Here is a 19,216-nt window from a genome sequence, read left to right as displayed (position 1 = left end):
GGCGGATTTTTTGTTGTTTAGCGTGGAGAAGATTGTACTTAGTTGGTTGAAGTTTGTAAAGTAGTTTATTTCTGGGTCGGGCTGTTTGGGGTCGTCCGATGTGTTTTCGTTTGAGAATGTGCAGACTGTTTTGTTTAGGAGGCGCTAACCACTACGCTGCCGTCGTCCGACACTAGTTCGCGTCGAGTGGTGGCGTCTAGTGCCGCCACAGAAATGACTACAATGTATGATGTATAATATAATGAATTCAAATTGTCCAAAAAATATTACAAGTTTATAAAGATTTTTCTGTAAAATGTTTTAAAAAGAAGCTGATGCTATTATATAGCATTTTCAAGCATTTGCGAACATTAATGTAATTATCAGGTCTTAGTTAAAGCCAAAGGACGGAACATAGAAGTATTTAACACTTAAGCTTTCGAACTAAATTGAAATTCCAAGTCTTTTTAATTTTCATGCAGAAATTTATTCTTTTTCTGAATTAAAATTCTAACTGAAATACTAAATAAATGTTAAAAATTTTGATTTTAATAAAAATATCACAATTCAATCAAATAAACTTTCAATCACAACATAAAATGTATAAAATTTAAATTAAATTGTAATGTCGACCGTGTAATTTTCATACTGGTAAAAGGATATATATGTCGGATTGGCGTTAAGTTTACGGTTAGGATTAGGGGCGTGAAACGAATCCTCATTTGAATTAGACGTTGTTGTTATGCAATAGAGAACATATTTACTAGTACAAATATTATTATTAGTACAAGTGTGGATATTGCAGAATTGACAAGTAACCGCGGTGATTAGACACTACTGATAATGGTCGTAGGTTCGATAACGAATCCGCAGTCAACGGGATAACAAATGTACTTTCTTCCAAAGTCTAAGTCTGACTCGAATTACTTGTCTACGGTACAAGTATAACTAAACTAGCTCTTTGTTAAAACGTAAAATATTCCCCGAGCGTAAAGACACTATGTAACTCGCTAATGCGACCTCACGAGAGAATGACTGTCCGTCACTATAATGCTGCAGAGGAAAACTATGATGGGGCGTATCTAAGGACATGAGATCATCGGATTCGTCGAGAAATGTCTTCGTGCGGAAAGTGAGAGAAATTGACGTTGCTGTTAATTGGTCAATTTCCATGTTGCCGGTTAGAGAAGGATGCTAGCCGCCCTTGAGGGAAAGTTGCTAGCGGGAAGCGTCGTTCCTGGAAAAATAGATTTCTCCTATCTTCCCGTAGTCGGGAAGGACTTTGAATAACTGAAACTTGAGATTTATAACGGGTCGTCAGGCTAGCTAAACATATACTGTGGAGATGCGTTGACATTTGGCAATTATCTTACCCGAAGGATAAGAGTCTGAGTGTGGCGACCCGCGGGACAGAAACCGTTGTAATGTCTACTGTCGGGTGCCGCTACAACTATTTCTTTTAAGGAGAGCTATAGATTTACTCCATGGCTTTATTAGGCAAAACGTTCATCCCTTGACCGCGGCTACGTTCGGCGACTGATTGTCATTATCACAAATCTCGAACAAATACAATCGGATTGAATGAAAATAATTGCTTAATTGCTGCTATGGTAGAATCTAGGTTAAAGTGTTAGGGGGTTTCCCAAAATTCCAACGGGAAGGCTTCGGTGTCCTTTCATCTCCGTCTTATATATCTGAGCAAATGTAGAGTGATTCCTTGACCTTCATGAACATCACCACACTACATCATTGTACCATTTCTTCTTCGTTCACCAGCCTTTAGAATAACGGTCTAAACGAACATACAAAGTAGTTTTATAAAATCTGTATAAAATACAGTTTATATTTGCAGTATTGAAGCTTTGGGGATACAAAGATAATGTACATATGCATTCTCATGTAACAAAATACAAACAACAAAAAGTATACCTTTGGCTGAATGGAAATTTCTCTTACATATAGTAAAAAATGCAGAAACATTGTATTGAATTGGAAAGTGATAAAAAAATAAGTAATGTTTGGAGGTTGCACGTGACTGCATGTGTACACAGGACATTTTTAGCGAATAAAAAATAGTTTTAGAAGACGCGAGATTTATCTTGTATTTTATGGACTTTCTGTGTCCGAACCTCTAGAAGCTCTCTATCTTATGCAATATTTCAAAGCAGTCCGAAATTTTGTATGTTCGTTCAAGAAGTATGCGTTCTAAGTGAAATATACAATCATACTCTTGATACATCAGAAACAAAATTTATAGAAACCTTCAGAGAGTTGGTATATTATTATCAAAATTAGTATAAATATGATTAATAGAAATTTAATTAATGTTCGTTTATCATCTTTACGTAGCTATGTCGTGGAGATTTACCGTGCGTAAAAAGTTAGTGTCGTTTCAAAGTTACATTACGTGCATTTTAAGGCTATAATTCTTAACGTACAAAGCAATACAAATTTGAGCTGCCTCTTATTTCCACAATAAGATAATCCAACTTTACTTTTCATACTCGAAAAATGATATTTATAGAACAGTAACAATCGTATTATTGCAACGCTGGGAGAATGAAGTTGTCGAGGTACGACGTGATTGTCACGTAAAATAAAAAAGAAATTTAAAAGAAAGAAGAAGACTTTATTTTTTCCTCGTTTATACACTTATAAGACACTTCCGAGCTCTAGCCGTGACCGTTCGAGACTGAGGCTCTTACAATATTTTTACTTTCGGTGACATCTGTTCCTTCTTTCTTTGTCATCCCTCATTATCCCCACTACCCTGTAGGCGTACGTGACCGTTGCTACGCTTCTAGAACATTTGGTGGAAGGACTGTTAGCACATAGATGAACCTTTAGGCACTTCGGCGGTATACATTGTCGCGAAGGCCGCCATGTGTCTCCATCATCGGTCCATCGGGTTCGAAGTATGCCGATCGTGACACCATCCTGCCCGCGGTGTGTGTGTGTCCTGGTCTCTGACGTGATTTACGTTACACACGCATGACCATAAGACACAGCACCTATTAGGTAGAAGGTTAATTGCTGTCGTATCATCAATGGTCCGCCTGTCACCCTGAAACGTTCGTTAAATTTTTAATCAAAGATACTGAAATATATCAATCGAATTATGTTGAAATAATTATACTATAACTAAGATTAGGAGGAAATTCGATTAAATCGATTAAATTAGATAAATTAGATAAATTATATTAGATAAATTAGATTAAAAAATATTAGATTAAATTAAATGAAAATATCATAATGATGTGTGAAAAATGGACAAAACTATTAAATTGTGTTTATCTATTATTTTTAATGTTTAAGACGTCGATTTGATGTTGATTCGAATTGACATGTCTTCAGACATTGTATAATTTGTAGTAAATCTGTAATTTAATTACCGTACAAGCATCCTTTCCACCCTGAGCATATTCGGCGCATATTATACCATCAGTGATAGGTGCATTAGGAAATTTGGAATATGCTGTCTTGAATTCGGCGTTCCTAACCACTGGTACCTGTACTTCCATTAATGCATCACTTCGTGGTCCTCCTACGAAGAAAATGAGAAACACATTTAAGACAGGAACTGTTTAATTTTATTATAAAATTGGTATCGCGTACTATATCTTAATGCTCCATCCAGCAACAAGAGGGTTATAGCCCCTCGAAGTTGTTATTTCGTAGGGACTCCTCTATGGGGAGGCAAATGGGATGTATGTACTCTGAAAAATAAGAAAACAAATAAAAGTGAAGAAAACGAATGACGAAAAGTACGAGAAAGAATAGTATATGTTTTATGATACAATATATGTGTACGATAAGAAATTTCAGAAAATGATACTTCAGTAATACTCAGTAGTATATATTCAACAATATTTGTGGAAATTGGAACTTACTCGAAAATGGCACCTCCTCCACCAATCTAAGAATGGCAATATCATGATTGTGTATATAGGGAATATAATCAGGATGTATTAGTTTAGATACGAACCCCACTTGAATACGATGCGCTCCGTCGTCATCTTATTTTAGATTTAAGTACTCGATACGAACCACGTAGAAATCACTGTGTATTGCACAATGTGCTGCGGTCAAAACATGCCTAGCTGATATCAGGGAAGCTCCGCACTTCCATTCTGGTTCAGTATCTGGGTTTTGGGGATTACGAAAACCTAATGCAACTATCCATGGCCAGGCACCTAAAACGCAATAGTTATAGTTGCGAACATACATCGTTTTCTATCGCGTAAGTAGCTTTAAAGTTCATTCTTCGCAGTAAATCGCTTATTATTAATCGGGAAGGAACGGATAAAACGTACCAAGCTTAGCTGGTTTATCATCAACGACCCTGGTATGCGCGGCGTTGCTAAAACCACAATATGGTGGACGCAAGGGCACATCCGAGATTGCTATAAAACATTTATAGAGGAAAAAGTTATTATATTTAGAGAATTGACAGTAGAGTGATGAATTAATTCGTCTTCGCTGGTTGTTTCACGTTTATCCAGGTTATCACGTTTGCTTTGTACGTGAAGCGAGTATAAATATATACGTGGAATATTCGCGAAGTTAACAAAGCATTTTTGAGAAACAAAACCGGTGAAGAAGTGAATACTTAAGTGGAATTTTCATATTAACTTCGTGACCATAAACTTCGTGAACATAAACTTCGTGACCATAAACTTCGTGATCATTAACTTCGTGACCATTAGCTTCGTGACCATTCCAAATATAAAAAATCAAACGTGTACCTATTAATTTTACGTGATCACGCGTGACTTCACTTTTTTCACTGATAATTACCAAACGCGTAAAATTTCGAAACTGCACGATGCAATTGAACTGCAATCTGTAGTATGGAAAAAGACAACGTAAAGTACAAACCTTTAGTGCGCCCCGCTTCAATTGATGCATGCAGGAGAACAATTAACGCCAAACACGCGAACAGTATCTTGAAGCTAGTCATTGTCCTGAAATAAAAAAGTGACGAATTGAAAAGTCGCAAGACTGATAACGGTTAATGAATCTAATAACAGAAATTCGGATAACACTACGATATAATGTTTTGGAAGAAAGAGTGAAATACTGTGGCGAATGAGAAAGACACTGAAGTAATAAAAATAAAAGAGACTTAGTTCGTACGATAAATTGAATTTATATTAGAAAGGAAGCAAGATCCTGCGAAATAGCTCACAGAAATAACAAATATTATCGACATAAGTTTCTGTGTAATCTCACTTTTGAGAATTGTTTAGTTTAACACTAGAACAATCAAACTCGTCGTAATGACAAGCTTCAAAATTTTCATGTGTGCAAATCACAAAAGAGCACCATAGTACTTTTTGTAAAATTAACGTTGACTTTTGCGGTGTTAGTAAGATGTCTACAAGGAATTTAGAAAAAAGGTACAAATAGGAAAATGATCAACTTCAGATAACTTTTGATGGAAAAATATGGATTCTTGTAAATATTAAAACACATTTCTATACGTTCATAGGAAGATTTATAACAAAATTCTCTATATAAATTTGGATCTTATTATATATCAGTTCCACTTACCTCATCATTCCAGAGAAACGAAGATACACTTGTTCCAACTTTCGTCCAAGTACCTATTTATACCATCACTTTGTCATTTCACTTAGAATTATCTATTATATAGCGTATTTTATCGCACATTACCGATAGTGTTGCTACTAAAATTTACAAAACAGCAATAGCGTGGTAACAAAAATAAATACTTTTTGCGCGTACATTACATAAAAGTTACCTTTACGGTGAAAGCTGTTTGCTCGTGTTTGCATGTGCAACTTTAATTCATCCTAAAAGTCATTGATTTGTAGACACCGAATTATCAGAAATCAATCACGTAAATCTTCAGAACCTTCTACTTGTACGCTTGATGGCTAACTGAGAAATGCCACTCAACGATGCTCACTTTTACGAATATTCTGCAATGCTCCAACAGAGATACTTCACACTCGCGTTATCATACGTTCATAGTATGTGGTACCTCTCTGTATATAATATTTACGCACTCTAGAGAGAGATTGACACTTCGTTACTCTTTCTTCGGGAATCAACCTCATCTTTACCATATTCTTAGCACGGATTCTCCGTATTTTCCTACGAATGGAATTATTATTAAATAAATCTAATATATTTTCTGATATATTTCGTATTATTTTCTATTGTGTAATGGCACAGGGATCAAAGGACGTCGCTAGTCGAAAGCGACTCGTGTTGTTGTTTTGCCTCAAGACATTGACTTATCCTTGATGCATGAAACATAATGACAAATAAACTCTGGGCGAAACAATGTCGCCGCTACATGCAACCGTCGAATGAAGACGAATTTGAATTTTCCGACTCTCTCCCGACCAGCATAAGTAAACAGATGCGATCGCGAGCAACAGTATATAGCGAGTTCATATCGAGTATCTAACACCATCTAGAGTATCTTCGAGTATCTTACGAGCGTCTATCAAGTTACGCGACGAGCATTTACGAGTATTTATTCCGCGATTTTATTTTGCGATTTATACTTCGTACTAACGGCTAATGTCTACGTTTTTATATTATTTTATTGTCTTAATAACAAGTAATCTCGTCATTAATCCTCACGACCTACGTCCTCCTCACGCAAACATCTACAATTGCTTAGTCCGTGCCTTTCGGCTTTGTACAAGCTTTCGGTTTTACATCTCTTATGTCTATTTCTCTTCTTATATGTCTACTTCCCCTCTTTTCCACTCTATTCTATTGCACTCCCTTAATTATTCTATCTCTAAAAGCTGAAACTAGGAATTACAAATAAACAACTAATGACGAAAAACTATTGCATCTTTGGGTTTTAGTCTCCTTACTGTGCATCCTTCCTGTAGTTTGCCCTTCTCTTCTCTATTATTGTTTTTAGTCCCGTTAAACCTACTCCAGTCTCATTTAGCGTTTTTACTATGTCCTTTGGACCTCCCGTTATTTCACATTCTTCTATTACATGTCTCAGGTCTTCTTCTTTCCTTTTACATAGTTTGAATCTTTTTTCTCTCTCGTCTTTCCAGTAGTCCCTTGCTTTGGTTTCATTTCCACATCTGAATCTTGCTAGTAATCTTCTGTCCTTCCACTTCTTCCTCCCACCAAGGTAACTTTTCTCTGGTTATATTTCTGTAGTGTATATTATATTTGGATTCCCTTAACCTTTTCCCCCATCCCGCTGCTTCGCTCTATCATCTTCTATAGTTTGGTCCGCTGTCATCCTTTCTTGCTCCTGTCTTGCTTCTATCTGCGTCCCTCCCTTTCACACCTCTTCTTGACCCGTCTTTTCTTGCTCTTTCTTGCTCTTTTCCCTTCATGGCCATTTCCCCAGCTTCTCCCTCTTTCCTTTATACACTCCCTTACTAATTCCTTTTTTGATTCTAGGGCTTTCTCTTCATACCTTGCTGCTCTTTTTAATGCTTTTTCTTTTATTTTTATTATCTTGCATTCCTCTATCAATATGTAATTTGGTGTTGTCATATCTAAGCCTAATATCCATTTCGCATATCTTCGTTGTACGATATATATTCTATACATCTTCACTATAAATTTTACTCATGCTACATGAATTTAGGCTATTCATACTTTTCTATTCTCCTGCTTTCTGTATTTAATTTCTCCATCTTTGTGTCTTTTTGGAAAAACTACTTGAAAGAGTAAGAACGATTTCTTATCCTTTTCTAATGCAAATAACTAAGTCCTTTTCAGCATGATTTATTACATTAAGATTATTTGTTAGATTTTAAAAAGATTAAGAATATATGTTTATATATCTGAGCTAATGTAGAGGTGATTCTTAAATATTCGTAAATGTCATCAGGCCACATTATTGCGCCTCTTCTTCTTTGCGCACCAGCCTTTTGATTAACACTTTAAACAAACATACAAAGTAGTTTTATAAAATATGTATAAAATTAAGTAAGTTTAACCGATTTTAAAACGTTCGAGAGGATACAAAAGTAACGTACATTACGTACATGTGTACTTACATGCAACAAAATACGATCAGATTTAGCAGTATAAACAGTTTTATTCATCACAATAGACTGAGAATCAAAGCGTCTTGTAACTATCTGTAATGTATAAATATACCTTTGGCCGAATAGAAATTTCTTTTACATATAGCTAAACATGCAGCAAGAGTGTACTTAATCGGAAAGTGATAAAAGAATAAGTAAAATTTCGAGGATTCATGTGATTTCAAGAATAGATGGGACATTTTCCTGGAATAAAAAATAGTTTTGAAAGACGCGAGGTTTATCTTGTATTTTATGTACCCTCTGTGTCCAATCTTCCGGAAGTTCTCTATCGTATGAAATGTCTCAGAGTAGTCGAAAACTTTGTATGTATATACAAGAAGTACACGTTCTAAGTATAATATTTAATTATTCCCTTAATCTATCATAAACACAATTTATATGAGCTTTCCGAAAGTTGATTTATTATTACCGTCAAAAAAAGACAAGCAGAGAAAGAAATTTAATTAATGTTCCTTTATTATCTCTATATATCTAAATCGTACAAGTGTAGGATGTGTAAAAAATTAGTGTCGCTTTAAAGTTACATTTCGTGCATTTTAAGGCAATCATTCCTGACGTACAAAACAATGTAAGTTTCAACTGCTTATTATCTCCACAACAGAAAGTTACAACTTCCTTTTTCGTACACGAAAAATGATACTTATGCAACACTAATAATCGTTTTATTCCAACGCTGGGAGAATAAAGCTGTCGAGGTAGGGCGTGACCCTAGTGTAAACGCCAGGGTACATAGGTAAAGCGCAGTTATAACCAAAGGACACAATACCTATCTGATAGTAGGTAAATCGCCGTGGTATTGTCAGTGGCCCGCCGCTGTCACCCTGGAACGGGCGTTACATTTTTAATTTTAATGTTTAAAGCTTTTAATCAAAGTTGAAATATTTCATTCGAGTTATATTGAAATTATACTTTCATACAGTAATAATCTATCATTACTTTATGTATTGAAATATTTCAGTTTATGATGTATGTATTATATGTATTTTGAGTAAAACTAATACTGGAGGGAAATGAGATTAAATACCTTAATGTTGCGAGAGAAGTGGGCCAAAATATTAAATTGTGTTTATCTTTTATTTTTAATGTTTAAGACGTCGACTTGATGTTGATTCGAATCGACGTATCTTCAAACATGGTATAATTTGTAGTAAATCTGTAATTTAATTACCGTACAAGCATCCTTTCCACCCTGAGCATATCCGGCGCATATCATGCCACCAGTGATAGGTGCATTACGAAATTTGGAATATGCTGTCTTGCATTCGGCATTCCTAACCACTGGTACTTGTACTTCCATTAATACATCACTATATGGTCCGTCTACGAAAAAAATGAGAAAGACATTTAAGACTGGAACTGTTTAATTTTATTATAAAATTAGTATCGCTTACCAAATTCTAATCTTCCCCATCCGGCAACGAAAGGATGGTAACCCTCGAAGTTGTTATTTCGAAGGGACTCTTCTAGGGGGAGACAAATGGGACGTATGTACTCTGAAAAATAAGGGAATATATGATTGTGAAGGAAACGGAAAAAGTATGAGAAAGAATTTTACATGTTTTATGATAAAAAAATTGAAAGAAATGATAGTTTAGTAATACTCCACAGCATAAATATTGGAAACTTAACAATATTTGACCACTTACCCGAAAATCGTACATCTCTCTCCAATTTAAGAATAGCGATATCATGGGAGTGTTGTCCGTCAATATAATTAGGATGAATTAGTTTAGATTCGAATCCCATTTGAATAGGATGCGCTCCGTCGTCATCTCGTTTCAGATTTAAGTCCCCGATTCGAACCACGTACAAACTATTGAGTATTGCACAATGTGCTGCGGTCAAAACATGCCTAGCCGATATCAGGGAACCTCCGCAATGCCATTCCGGATCCTCCCATGGGTGTGTGTAATTATGAAAGCCTAATGCAACGATCCATGGCCAAGCACCTAAAACGCAATACTTATAGTTGCGAACATACATAATTTCCTCTCGCGTAAAAACTATTATTATCTATCGGATATTCGATCATGTAGAAGACCATAAGTACATACCTACAAATGCTCTCCAATAGAGATTTGATAAAGAGAGAAATTAAATTTTAACTTTACTGGAATAAAAATTATTAAACAATTCTACATAATTTCTACTTGAACTGTACTGAACTATAAAGTTCAAACATGTAATATCTCCCCAGCAGTTTTTGATCTCTATCCATATTATTACTCCTATATCGATTTTTAATTCCAAGTAAAAAGATGCTCTTCCTAACATGACGTGAAAGAAAGAAGTAATTCAAGTTAATAAGTAAAGTTACTACCGATGAAATCCTAGTATTATTATTTAATTTAATTGAAACGTATTTTGATGTGCTATTCAGTGTCTTTAAAGTTCATACTTCGTAACAAATCGCGTATTATTAATCGGAAAGGAAGAGATAAAACGTACCAAGCTTCGCTGGTTTACCACCAACCACTCTGGTATGCGTAGCGTTACTAAAACCACAGTATGGTGGTCGCAATGCCCTATACTTATACTTAGTTTCAAAAGAAATCAAAAGTCCCCTCTTTTGTTTGTTTGGATTGTTCGGACAACAATAGATCTGATCATTGTCATCGGATGGGCACAGTGATTGTCTAAAAAAGTCGGTGGCTGCATGGTCCTGTGTCTGTTGTATTTCTTGCAGAGGCTGACATCTTCTGAAGTGGAGGCACGTGCCTTCCTGATTGTCCGGTGTGATACATTCTGGATCAAACAATTTTAAAACAAAACATTTGTAGAGAACTGAAATTATTACATCTAAGAAATTGGCAATAGAGTTACGAATTAATTCGTTTTCTCCGGTTAGCTCCTTAATTAAAATTTTTAATAATAATGTATATATATTTTTTTTCAAATATTAACCATTACTCCTGATACTTCGTTCGCACCGTATACCGTCCGATTACACGCTTCTTCCATCATTAACAACATAGTTACACTGCAGGTACGTTATTCATTTTCATAACGTAGATATTTATTGTTATACTATAACATATAGTTATTAGCACGACGACAGCACGAATTTGCTACAATCAAACGCTTAAGTTACTATACATCAAGGATTGTTATCATCGATTGATTCTTCAGCAAATACAGCGAAGGATACGTATAAACTTCGTTGCGTAGTTTCCTGCGCAAGATACAGGTTACTTTTTTGATTCTCTATCAACTCGAAATTAGGAGTATTGGAGCGTGGTGCCCGAAAATACGAATATAGATAATTGTATATACGTACAATTCGCACACTAATCAACAATACGGTGGTAGTTGTAACATTGATAGAAAAATATCATAGTAAATTCGACACAATTTCATGGAAACGCATGTTAGTGTGCCTACTATGTCTTATAAAACGTAAATCAGCATGTAACAGAGCAATCTTTATGAATTCGATTCGACTCGAAATGCGCAAATAAGTAGTATACATAATAGTTCTGGTAGATTTGAAATCAATTACTTTCTCTCATTGATGAATCATAAACGCGTAAAATTTCGAAATTACACGCAGATTCCATGACAAGATCGAACTAGAATCAGAAATGCATGGAAAAAGACGACTTAAAGTGCAAACCTTGAGCAGACACTGTATGAACTAATGGATCCAGCAACCTAATTAACACGAAACATGCGAACAATATATCGAAGCCTGTCATTATCCTGAAATAAAAAAATGTTGAATTGAAAAGACGCAGAACGAACGAACAGTGAATCTAATAAGAGAAACTTGGATCACACTATGATTCGATATTTTGAAACAAAAAGCGAAAAAATGTGGCGAACTAGAAATACGGCAAGCTGATAATAACAAAAGCAACTCACTTCGCGTGATAAGTAGAATTTACATGAGAAACGTGGCACAATTTCGCGACATAGATCATAGGAATGACAAACATTATTGACATACGTTTCTGTGAAATTTCATTTTTGAAAATCGTTTAGTTTAACACTAGAACGATCAAACTCGTCGCAATGAAACTTTCATTTGTGCAAATCACCAAAGAGCACCATAACAGTTTTAATAAAATTACCGTTGATTTTTTTTTAGATTGATATGATTCCAAGGAACTTATAAGAAAGGTACAAATAGGAAAATCATCAATTTCAGATAACTTTTGATGGAAAAATCTGGATTCTTGTAAATATTAAAACACGTTTCTATATGTTCATAGGCAGATTTATAACAAAATGCTCTATATAAATTCAATTCTTATTGTGCATTTCGCTCCTACTTACCTCACCACTCCTGAGAAACGTAGTTACACTCGTACCAACTTTCGTCGAAGTACCTATTTATACCATCACCTTGTCGTTTCACTTACAATTATCTATTATATTGCATGTTTTATTGCACATTACCGATAGTTGTGCTACTAAAATTTACAAAACAGCAATAGCGTGGTAACAGAAATAAGTACTTTTTGCGCGTAAATTACATAAAAGTTACCTTTACGATGAAAACTGTTTGCTCGTGTTTGCATGTGCAACTTTAATTCATCCTAAAAGTCATTGATTTGTAGACACCGAATTATCAGAAATCAATCACGTAAATCTTCAGAACCTTCTACTTGTACGCTTGATGGCTAAATGAGAAATGCCACTCAACGATGCTCACTTTTACGAATATTCTGCAATGCTCCAACAGAGATACTTCACACTCGCGTTATCATACGTTCATAGTATGTGGTACCTCTCTGTATATAATATTTACGCACTCTAGAGAGAGATTGACACTTCGTTACTCTTTCTTCGGGAATCAACCTCATCTTTACCATATTCTTAGCACGGATTCTCCGTATTTTCCTACGAATGGAATTATTATTAAATAAATCTAATATATTTTCTGATATATTTCGTATTATTTTCTATTGTGTAATGGCACAGGGATCAAAGGACGTCGCTAGTCGAAAGCGACTCGTGTTGTTGTTTTGCCTCAAGACATTGACTTATCCTTGATGCATGAAACATAATGACAAATAAACTCTGGGCGAAACAATGTCGCCGCTACATGCAACCGTCGAATGAAGACGAATTTGAATTTTCCGACTCTCTCCCGACCAGCATAAGTAAACAGATGCGATCGCGAGCAACAGTATATAGCGAGTTCATATCGAGTATCTAACACCATCTAGAGTATCTTCGAGTATCTTACGAGCGTCTATCAAGTTACGCGACGAGCATTTACGAGTATTTATTCCGCGATTTTATTTTGCGATTTATACTTCGTACTAACGGCTAATGTCTACGTTTTTATATTATTTTATTGTCTTAATAACAAGTAATCTCGTCATTAATCCTCACGACCTACGTCCTCCTCACGCAAACATCTACAATTGCTTAGTCCGTGCCTTTCGGCTTTGTACAAGCTTTCGGTTTTACATCTCTTATGTCTATTTCTCTTCTTATATGTCTACTTCCCCTCTTTTCCACTCTATTCTATTGCACTCCCTTAATTATTCTATCTCTAAAAGCTGAAACTAGGAATTACAAATAAACAACTAATGACGAAAAACTATTGCATCTTTGGGTTTTAGTCTCCTTACTGTGCATCCTTCCTGTAGTTTGCCCTTCTCTTCTCTATTATTGTTTTTAGTCCCGTTAAACCTACTCCAGTCTCATTTAGCGTTTTTACTATGTCCTTTGGACCTCCCGTTATTTCACATTCTTCTATTACATGTCTCAGGTCTTCTTCTTTCCTTTTACATAGTTTGAATCTTTTTTCTCTCTCGTCTTTCCAGTAGTCCCTTGCTTTGGTTTCATTTCCACATCTGAATCTTGCTAGTAATCTTCTGTCCTTCCACTTCTTCCTCCCACCAAGGTAACTTTTCTCTGGTTATATTTCTGTAGTGTATATTATATTTGGATTCCCTTAACCTTTTCCCCCATCCCGCTGCTTCGCTCTATCATCTTCTATAGTTTGGTCCGCTGTCATCCTTTCTTGCTCCTGTCTTGCTTCTATCTGCGTCCCTCCCTTTCACACCTCTTCTTGACCCGTCTTTTCTTGCTCTTTCTTGCTCTTTTCCCTTCATGGCCATTTCCCCAGCTTCTCCCTCTTTCCTTTATACACTCCCTTACTAATTCCTTTTTTGATTCTAGGGCTTTCTCTTCATACCTTGCTGCTCTTTTTAATGCTTTTTCTTTTATTTTTATTATCTTGCATTCCTCTATCAATATGTAATTTGGTGTTGTCATATCTAAGCCTAATATCCATTTCGCATATCTTCGTTGTACGATATATATTCTATACATCTTCACTATAAATTTTACTCATGCTACATGAATTTAGGCTATTCATACTTTTCTATTCTCCTGCTTTCTGTATTTAATTTCTCCATCTTTGTGTCTTTTTGGAAAAACTACTTGAAAGAGTAAGAACGATTTCTTATCCTTTTCTAATGCAAATAACTAAGTCCTTTTCAGCATGATTTATTACATTAAGATTATTTGTTAGATTTTAAAAAGATTAAGAATATATGTTTATATATCTGAGCTAATGTAGAGGTGATTCTTAAATATTCGTAAATGTCATCAGGCCACATTATTGCGCCTCTTCTTCTTTGCGCACCAGCCTTTTGATTAACACTTTAAACAAACATACAAAGTAGTTTTATAAAATATGTATAAAATTAAGTAAGTTTAACCGATTTTAAAACGTTCGAGAGGATACAAAAGTAACGTACATTACGTACATGTGTACTTACATGCAACAAAATACGATCAGATTTAGCAGTATAAACAGTTTTATTCATCACAATAGACTGAGAATCAAAGCGTCTTGTAACTATCTGTAATGTATAAATATACCTTTGGCCGAATAGAAATTTCTTTTACATATAGCTAAACATGCAGCAAGAGTGTACTTAATCGGAAAGTGATAAAAGAATAAGTAAAATTTCGAGGATTCATGTGATTTCAAGAATAGATGGGACATTTTCCTGGAATAAAAAATAGTTTTGAAAGACGCGAGGTTTATCTTGTATTTTATGTACCCTCTGTGTCCAATCTTCCGGAAGTTCTCTATCGTATGAAATGTCTCAGAGTAGTCGAAAACTTTGTATGTATATACAAGAAGTACACGTTCTAAGTATAATATTTAATTATTCCCTTAATCTATCATAAACACAATTTATATGAGCTTTCCGAAAGTTGATTTATTATTACCGTCAAAAAAAGACAAGCAGAGAAAGAAATTTAATTAATGTTCCTTTATTATCTCTATATATCTAAATCGTACAAGTGTAGGATGTGTAAAAAATTAGTGTCGCTTTAAAGTTACATTTCGTGCATTTTAAGGCAATCATTCCTGACGTACAAAACAATGTAAGTTTCAACTGCTTATTATCTCCACAACAGAAAGTTACAACTTCCTTTTTCGTACACGAAAAATGATACTTATGCAACACTAATAATCGTTTTATTCCAACGCTGGGAGAATAAAGCTGTCGAGGTAGGGCGTGACCCTAGTGTAAACGCCAGGGTACATAGGTAAAGCGCAGTTATAACCAAAGGACACAATACCTATCTGATAGTAGGTAAATCGCCGTGGTATTGTCAGTGGCCCGCCGCTGTCACCCTGGAACGGGCGTTACATTTTTAATTTTAATGTTTAAAGCTTTTAATCAAAGTTGAAATATTTCATTCGAGTTATATTGAAATTATACTTTCATACAGTAATAATCTATCATTACTTTATGTATTGAAATATTTCAGTTTATGATGTATGTATTATATGTATTTTGAGTAAAACTAATACTGGAGGGAAATGAGATTAAATACCTTAATGTTGCGAGAGAAGTGGGCCAAAATATTAAATTGTGTTTATCTTTTATTTTTAATGTTTAAGACGTCGACTTGATGTTGATTCGAATCGACGTATCTTCAAACATGGTATAATTTGTAGTAAATCTGTAATTTAATTACCGTACAAGCATCCTTTCCACCCTGAGCATATCCGGCGCATATCATGCCACCAGTGATAGGTGCATTACGAAATTTGGAATATGCTGTCTTGCATTCGGCATTCCTAACCACTGGTACTTGTACTTCCATTAATACATCACTATATGGTCCGTCTACGAAAAAAATGAGAAAGACATTTAAGACTGGAACTGTTTAATTTTATTATAAAATTAGTATCGCTTACCAAATTCTAATCTTCCCCATCCGGCAACGAAAGGATGGTAACCCTCGAAGTTGTTATTTCGAAGGGACTCTTCTAGGGGGAGACAAATGGGACGTATGTACTCTGAAAAATAAGGGAATATATGATTGTGAAGGAAACGGAAAAAGTATGAGAAAGAATTTTACATGTTTTATGATAAAAAAATTGAAAGAAATGATAGTTTAGTAATACTCCACAGCATAAATATTGGAAACTTAACAATATTTGACCACTTACCCGAAAATCGTACATCTCTCTCCAATTTAAGAATAGCGATATCATGGGAGTGTTGTCCGTCAATATAATTAGGATGAATTAGTTTAGATTCGAATCCCATTTGAATAGGATGCGCTCCGTCGTCATCTCGTTTCAGATTTAAGTCCCCGATTCGAACCACGTACAAACTATTGAGTATTGCACAATGTGCTGCGGTCAAAACATGCCTAGCCGATATCAGGGAACCTCCGCAATGCCATTCCGGATCCTCCCATGGGTGTGTGTAATTATGAAAGCCTAATGCAACGATCCATGGCCAAGCACCTAAAACGCAATACTTATAGTTGCGAACATACATAATTTCCTCTCGCGTAAAAACTATTATTATCTATCGGATATTCGATCATGTAGAAGACCATAAGTACATACCTACAAATGCTCTCCAATAGAGATTTGATAAAGAGAGAAATTAAATTTTAACTTTACTGGAATAAAAATTATTAAACAATTCTACATAATTTCTACTTGAACTGTACTGAACTATAAAGTTCAAACATGTAATATCTCCCCAGCAGTTTTTGATCTCTATCCATATTATTACTCCTATATCGATTTTTAATTCCAAGTAAAAAGATGCTCTTCCTAACATGACGTGAAAGAAAGAAGTAATTCAAGTTAATAAGTAAAGTTACTACCGATGAAATCCTAGTATTATTATTTAATTTAATTGAAACGTATTTTGATGTGCTATTCAGTGTCTTTAAAGTTCATACTTCGTAACAAATCGCGTATTATTAATCGGAAAGGAAGAGATAAAACGTACCAAGCTTCGCTGGTTTACCACCAACCACTCTGGTATGCGTAGCGTTACTAAAACCACAGTATGGTGGTCGCAATGCCCTATACTTATACTTAGTTTCAAAAGAAATCAAAAGTCCCCTCTTTTGTTTGTTTGGATTGTTCGGACAACAATAGATCTGATCATTGTCATCGGATGGGCACAGTGATTGTCTAAAAAAGTCGGTGGCTGCATGGTCCTGTGTCTGTTGTATTTCTTGCAGAGGCTGACATCTTCTGAAGTGGAGGCACGTGCCTTCCTGATTGTCCGGTGTGATACATTCTGGATCAAACAATTTTAAAACAAAACATTTGTAGAGAACTGAAATTATTACATCTAAGAAATTGGCAATAGAGTTACGAATTAATTCGTTTTCTCCGGTTAGCTCCTTAATTAAAATTTTTAATAATAATGTATATATATTTTTTTTCAAATATTAACCATTACTCCTGATACTTCGTTCGCACCGTATACCGTCCGATTACACGCTTCTTCCATCATTAACAACATAGTTACACTGCAGGTACGTTATTCATTTTCATAACGTAGATATTTATTGTTATACTATAACATATAGTTATTAGCACGACGACAGCACGAATTTGCTACAATCAAACGCTTAAGTTACTATACATCAAGGATTGTTATCATCGATTGATTCTTCAGCAAATACAGCGAAGGATACGTATAAACTTCGTTGCGTAGTTTCCTGCGCAAGATACAGGTTACTTTTTTGATTCTCTATCAACTCGAAATTAGGAGTATTGGAGCGTGGTGCCCGAAAATACGAATATAGATAATTGTATATACGTACAATTCGCACACTAATCAACAATACGGTGGTAGTTGTAACATTGATAGAAAAATATCATAGTAAATTCGACACAATTTCATGGAAACGCATGTTAGTGTGCCTACTATGTCTTATAAAACGTAAATCAGCATGTAACAGAGCAATCTTTATGAATTCGATTCGACTCGAAATGCGCAAATAAGTAGTATACATAATAGTTCTGGTAGATTTGAAATCAATTACTTTCTCTCATTGATGAATCATAAACGCGTAAAATTTCGAAATTACACGCAGATTCCATGACAAGATCGAACTAGAATCAGAAATGCATGGAAAAAGACGACTTAAAGTGCAAACCTTGAGCAGACACTGTATGAACTAATGGATCCAGCAACCTAATTAACACGAAACATGCGAACAATATATCGAAGCCTGTCATTATCCTGAAATAAAAAAATGTTGAATTGAAAAGACGCAGAACGAACGAACAGTGAATCTAATAAGAGAAACTTGGATCACACTATGATTCGATATTTTGAAACAAAAAGCGAAAAAATGTGGCGAACTAGAAATACGGCAAGCTGATAATAACAAAAGCAACTCACTTCGCGTGATAAGTAGAATTTACATGAGAAACGTGGCACAATTTCGCGACATAGATCATAGGAATGACAAACATTATTGACATACGTTTCTGTGAAATTTCATTTTTGAAAATCGTTTAGTTTAACACTAGAACGATCAAACTCGTCGCAATGAAACTTTCATTTGTGCAAATCACCAAAGAGCACCATAACAGTTTTAATAAAATTACCGTTGATTTTTTTTTAGATTGATATGATTCCAAGGAACTTATAAGAAAGGTACAAATAGGAAAATCATCAATTTCAGATAACTTTTGATGGAAAAATCTGGATTCTTGTAAATATTAAAACACGTTTCTATATGTTCATAGGCAGATTTATAACAAAATGCTCTATATAAATTCAATTCTTATTGTGCATTTCGCTCCTACTTACCTCACCACTCCTGAGAAACGTAGTTACACTCGTACCAACTTTCGTCGAAGTACCTATTTATACCATCACCTTGTCGTTTCACTTACAATTATCTATTATATT

General features: G+C 35.0%; 3 protein-coding genes across 8 annotated transcripts in view; all 3 read right to left on the bottom strand.

Moving 5' to 3' along the window:
* LOC126914587 (venom protease-like) overlaps window positions 1–12,424 on the bottom strand; it is a 25,601-nt gene extending 13,177 nt beyond the window's left edge. The window contains exons 1-7 of one of the 2 annotated variants that reach the window (XM_050718714.1): window positions 12,324–12,424; window positions 11,662–11,747; window positions 10,497–10,793; window positions 9,695–9,997; window positions 9,440–9,541; window positions 9,217–9,368; window positions 2,588–3,043 (exon numbers count right to left, since the gene is read on the bottom strand). In XM_050718714.1, coding sequence (XP_050574671.1) covers window positions 2,873–3,043; window positions 9,217–9,368; window positions 9,440–9,541; window positions 9,695–9,997; window positions 10,497–10,793; window positions 11,662–11,743 — 1,107 coding nt within the window. In that variant the 5' untranslated portion in view covers window positions 11,744–11,747; window positions 12,324–12,424 and the 3' untranslated portion in view covers window positions 2,588–2,872. Of the gene's footprint in view, window positions 1–2,587; window positions 3,044–9,216; window positions 9,369–9,439; window positions 9,542–9,694; window positions 9,998–10,496; window positions 10,794–11,661; window positions 11,748–12,323 lie in introns of those variants that run through there. The other variant, XM_050718715.1, reaches the window with a different exon arrangement.
* Window positions 1–19,189, bottom strand: part of LOC126914602 (venom protease-like) — a 38,485-nt gene extending 19,296 nt beyond the window's left edge. The window contains exons 1-2 of one of the 4 annotated variants that reach the window (XM_050718746.1): window positions 19,168–19,189; window positions 5,533–5,585 (exon numbers count right to left, since the gene is read on the bottom strand). In XM_050718746.1, the coding sequence (XP_050574703.1) occupies window positions 5,533–5,540 (8 nt within the window). In that variant the 5' untranslated portion in view covers window positions 5,541–5,585; window positions 19,168–19,189. Of the gene's footprint in view, window positions 1–5,532; window positions 5,586–5,743; window positions 6,134–12,376; window positions 12,399–19,167 lie in introns of those variants that run through there. The other 3 variants (XM_050718744.1, XM_050718738.1, XM_050718743.1) reach the window with 3 other exon arrangements.
* On the bottom strand, window positions 8,487–19,216 carry LOC126914589 (venom protease-like). 2 transcript variants are annotated; one of them, XM_050718718.1, is made up of 7 exons: window positions 19,115–19,216; window positions 18,453–18,538; window positions 17,288–17,584; window positions 16,486–16,788; window positions 16,231–16,332; window positions 16,008–16,159; window positions 8,487–8,869 (listed from the first exon to the last, which is right to left on the bottom strand). In XM_050718718.1, exons 2-7 carry the CDS (start codon window positions 18,532–18,534, stop codon window positions 8,711–8,713), a joined length of 1,095 nt encoding a protein of 364 aa, XP_050574675.1. In that variant the 5' UTR covers window positions 18,535–18,538; window positions 19,115–19,216; the 3' UTR covers window positions 8,487–8,710. The 2 variants fall into 2 exon arrangements, with proteins under 2 accessions (XP_050574675.1, XP_050574674.1); XM_050718717.1 differs by lacking the exon at window positions 8,487–8,869 and adding an exon at window positions 15,278–15,660.

The sequence above is a fragment of the Bombus affinis genome, chromosome 3, assembly GCF_024516045.1.
Source record: "Bombus affinis isolate iyBomAffi1 chromosome 3, iyBomAffi1.2, whole genome shotgun sequence".
In the NCBI taxonomy this organism is placed as follows: domain Eukaryota; kingdom Metazoa; phylum Arthropoda; class Insecta; order Hymenoptera; family Apidae; genus Bombus; species Bombus affinis.
This window is presented reverse-complemented; position numbering and strand designations above follow the sequence as displayed.

Excerpts from the sequence above, each read along its gene's own strand:
- LOC126914589 (XM_050718718.1), bottom strand. The coding sequence starts at position 18,534 with ATGACAGGCTTCGATATATTGTTCGCATGTTTCGTGTTAATTAGGTTG. Across the intron at positions 17,585-18,452 it reads TCATACAGTGTCTGCTCAAG|AATGTATCACACCGGACAAT; the intron begins GTTTGCACTTTA and ends TGTTTGATCCAG. Across the intron at positions 16,160-16,230 it reads ATGGGGAAGATTAGAATTTG|ACGGACCATATAGTGATGTA; the intron begins GTAAGCGATACT and ends TTTTTTTCGTAG.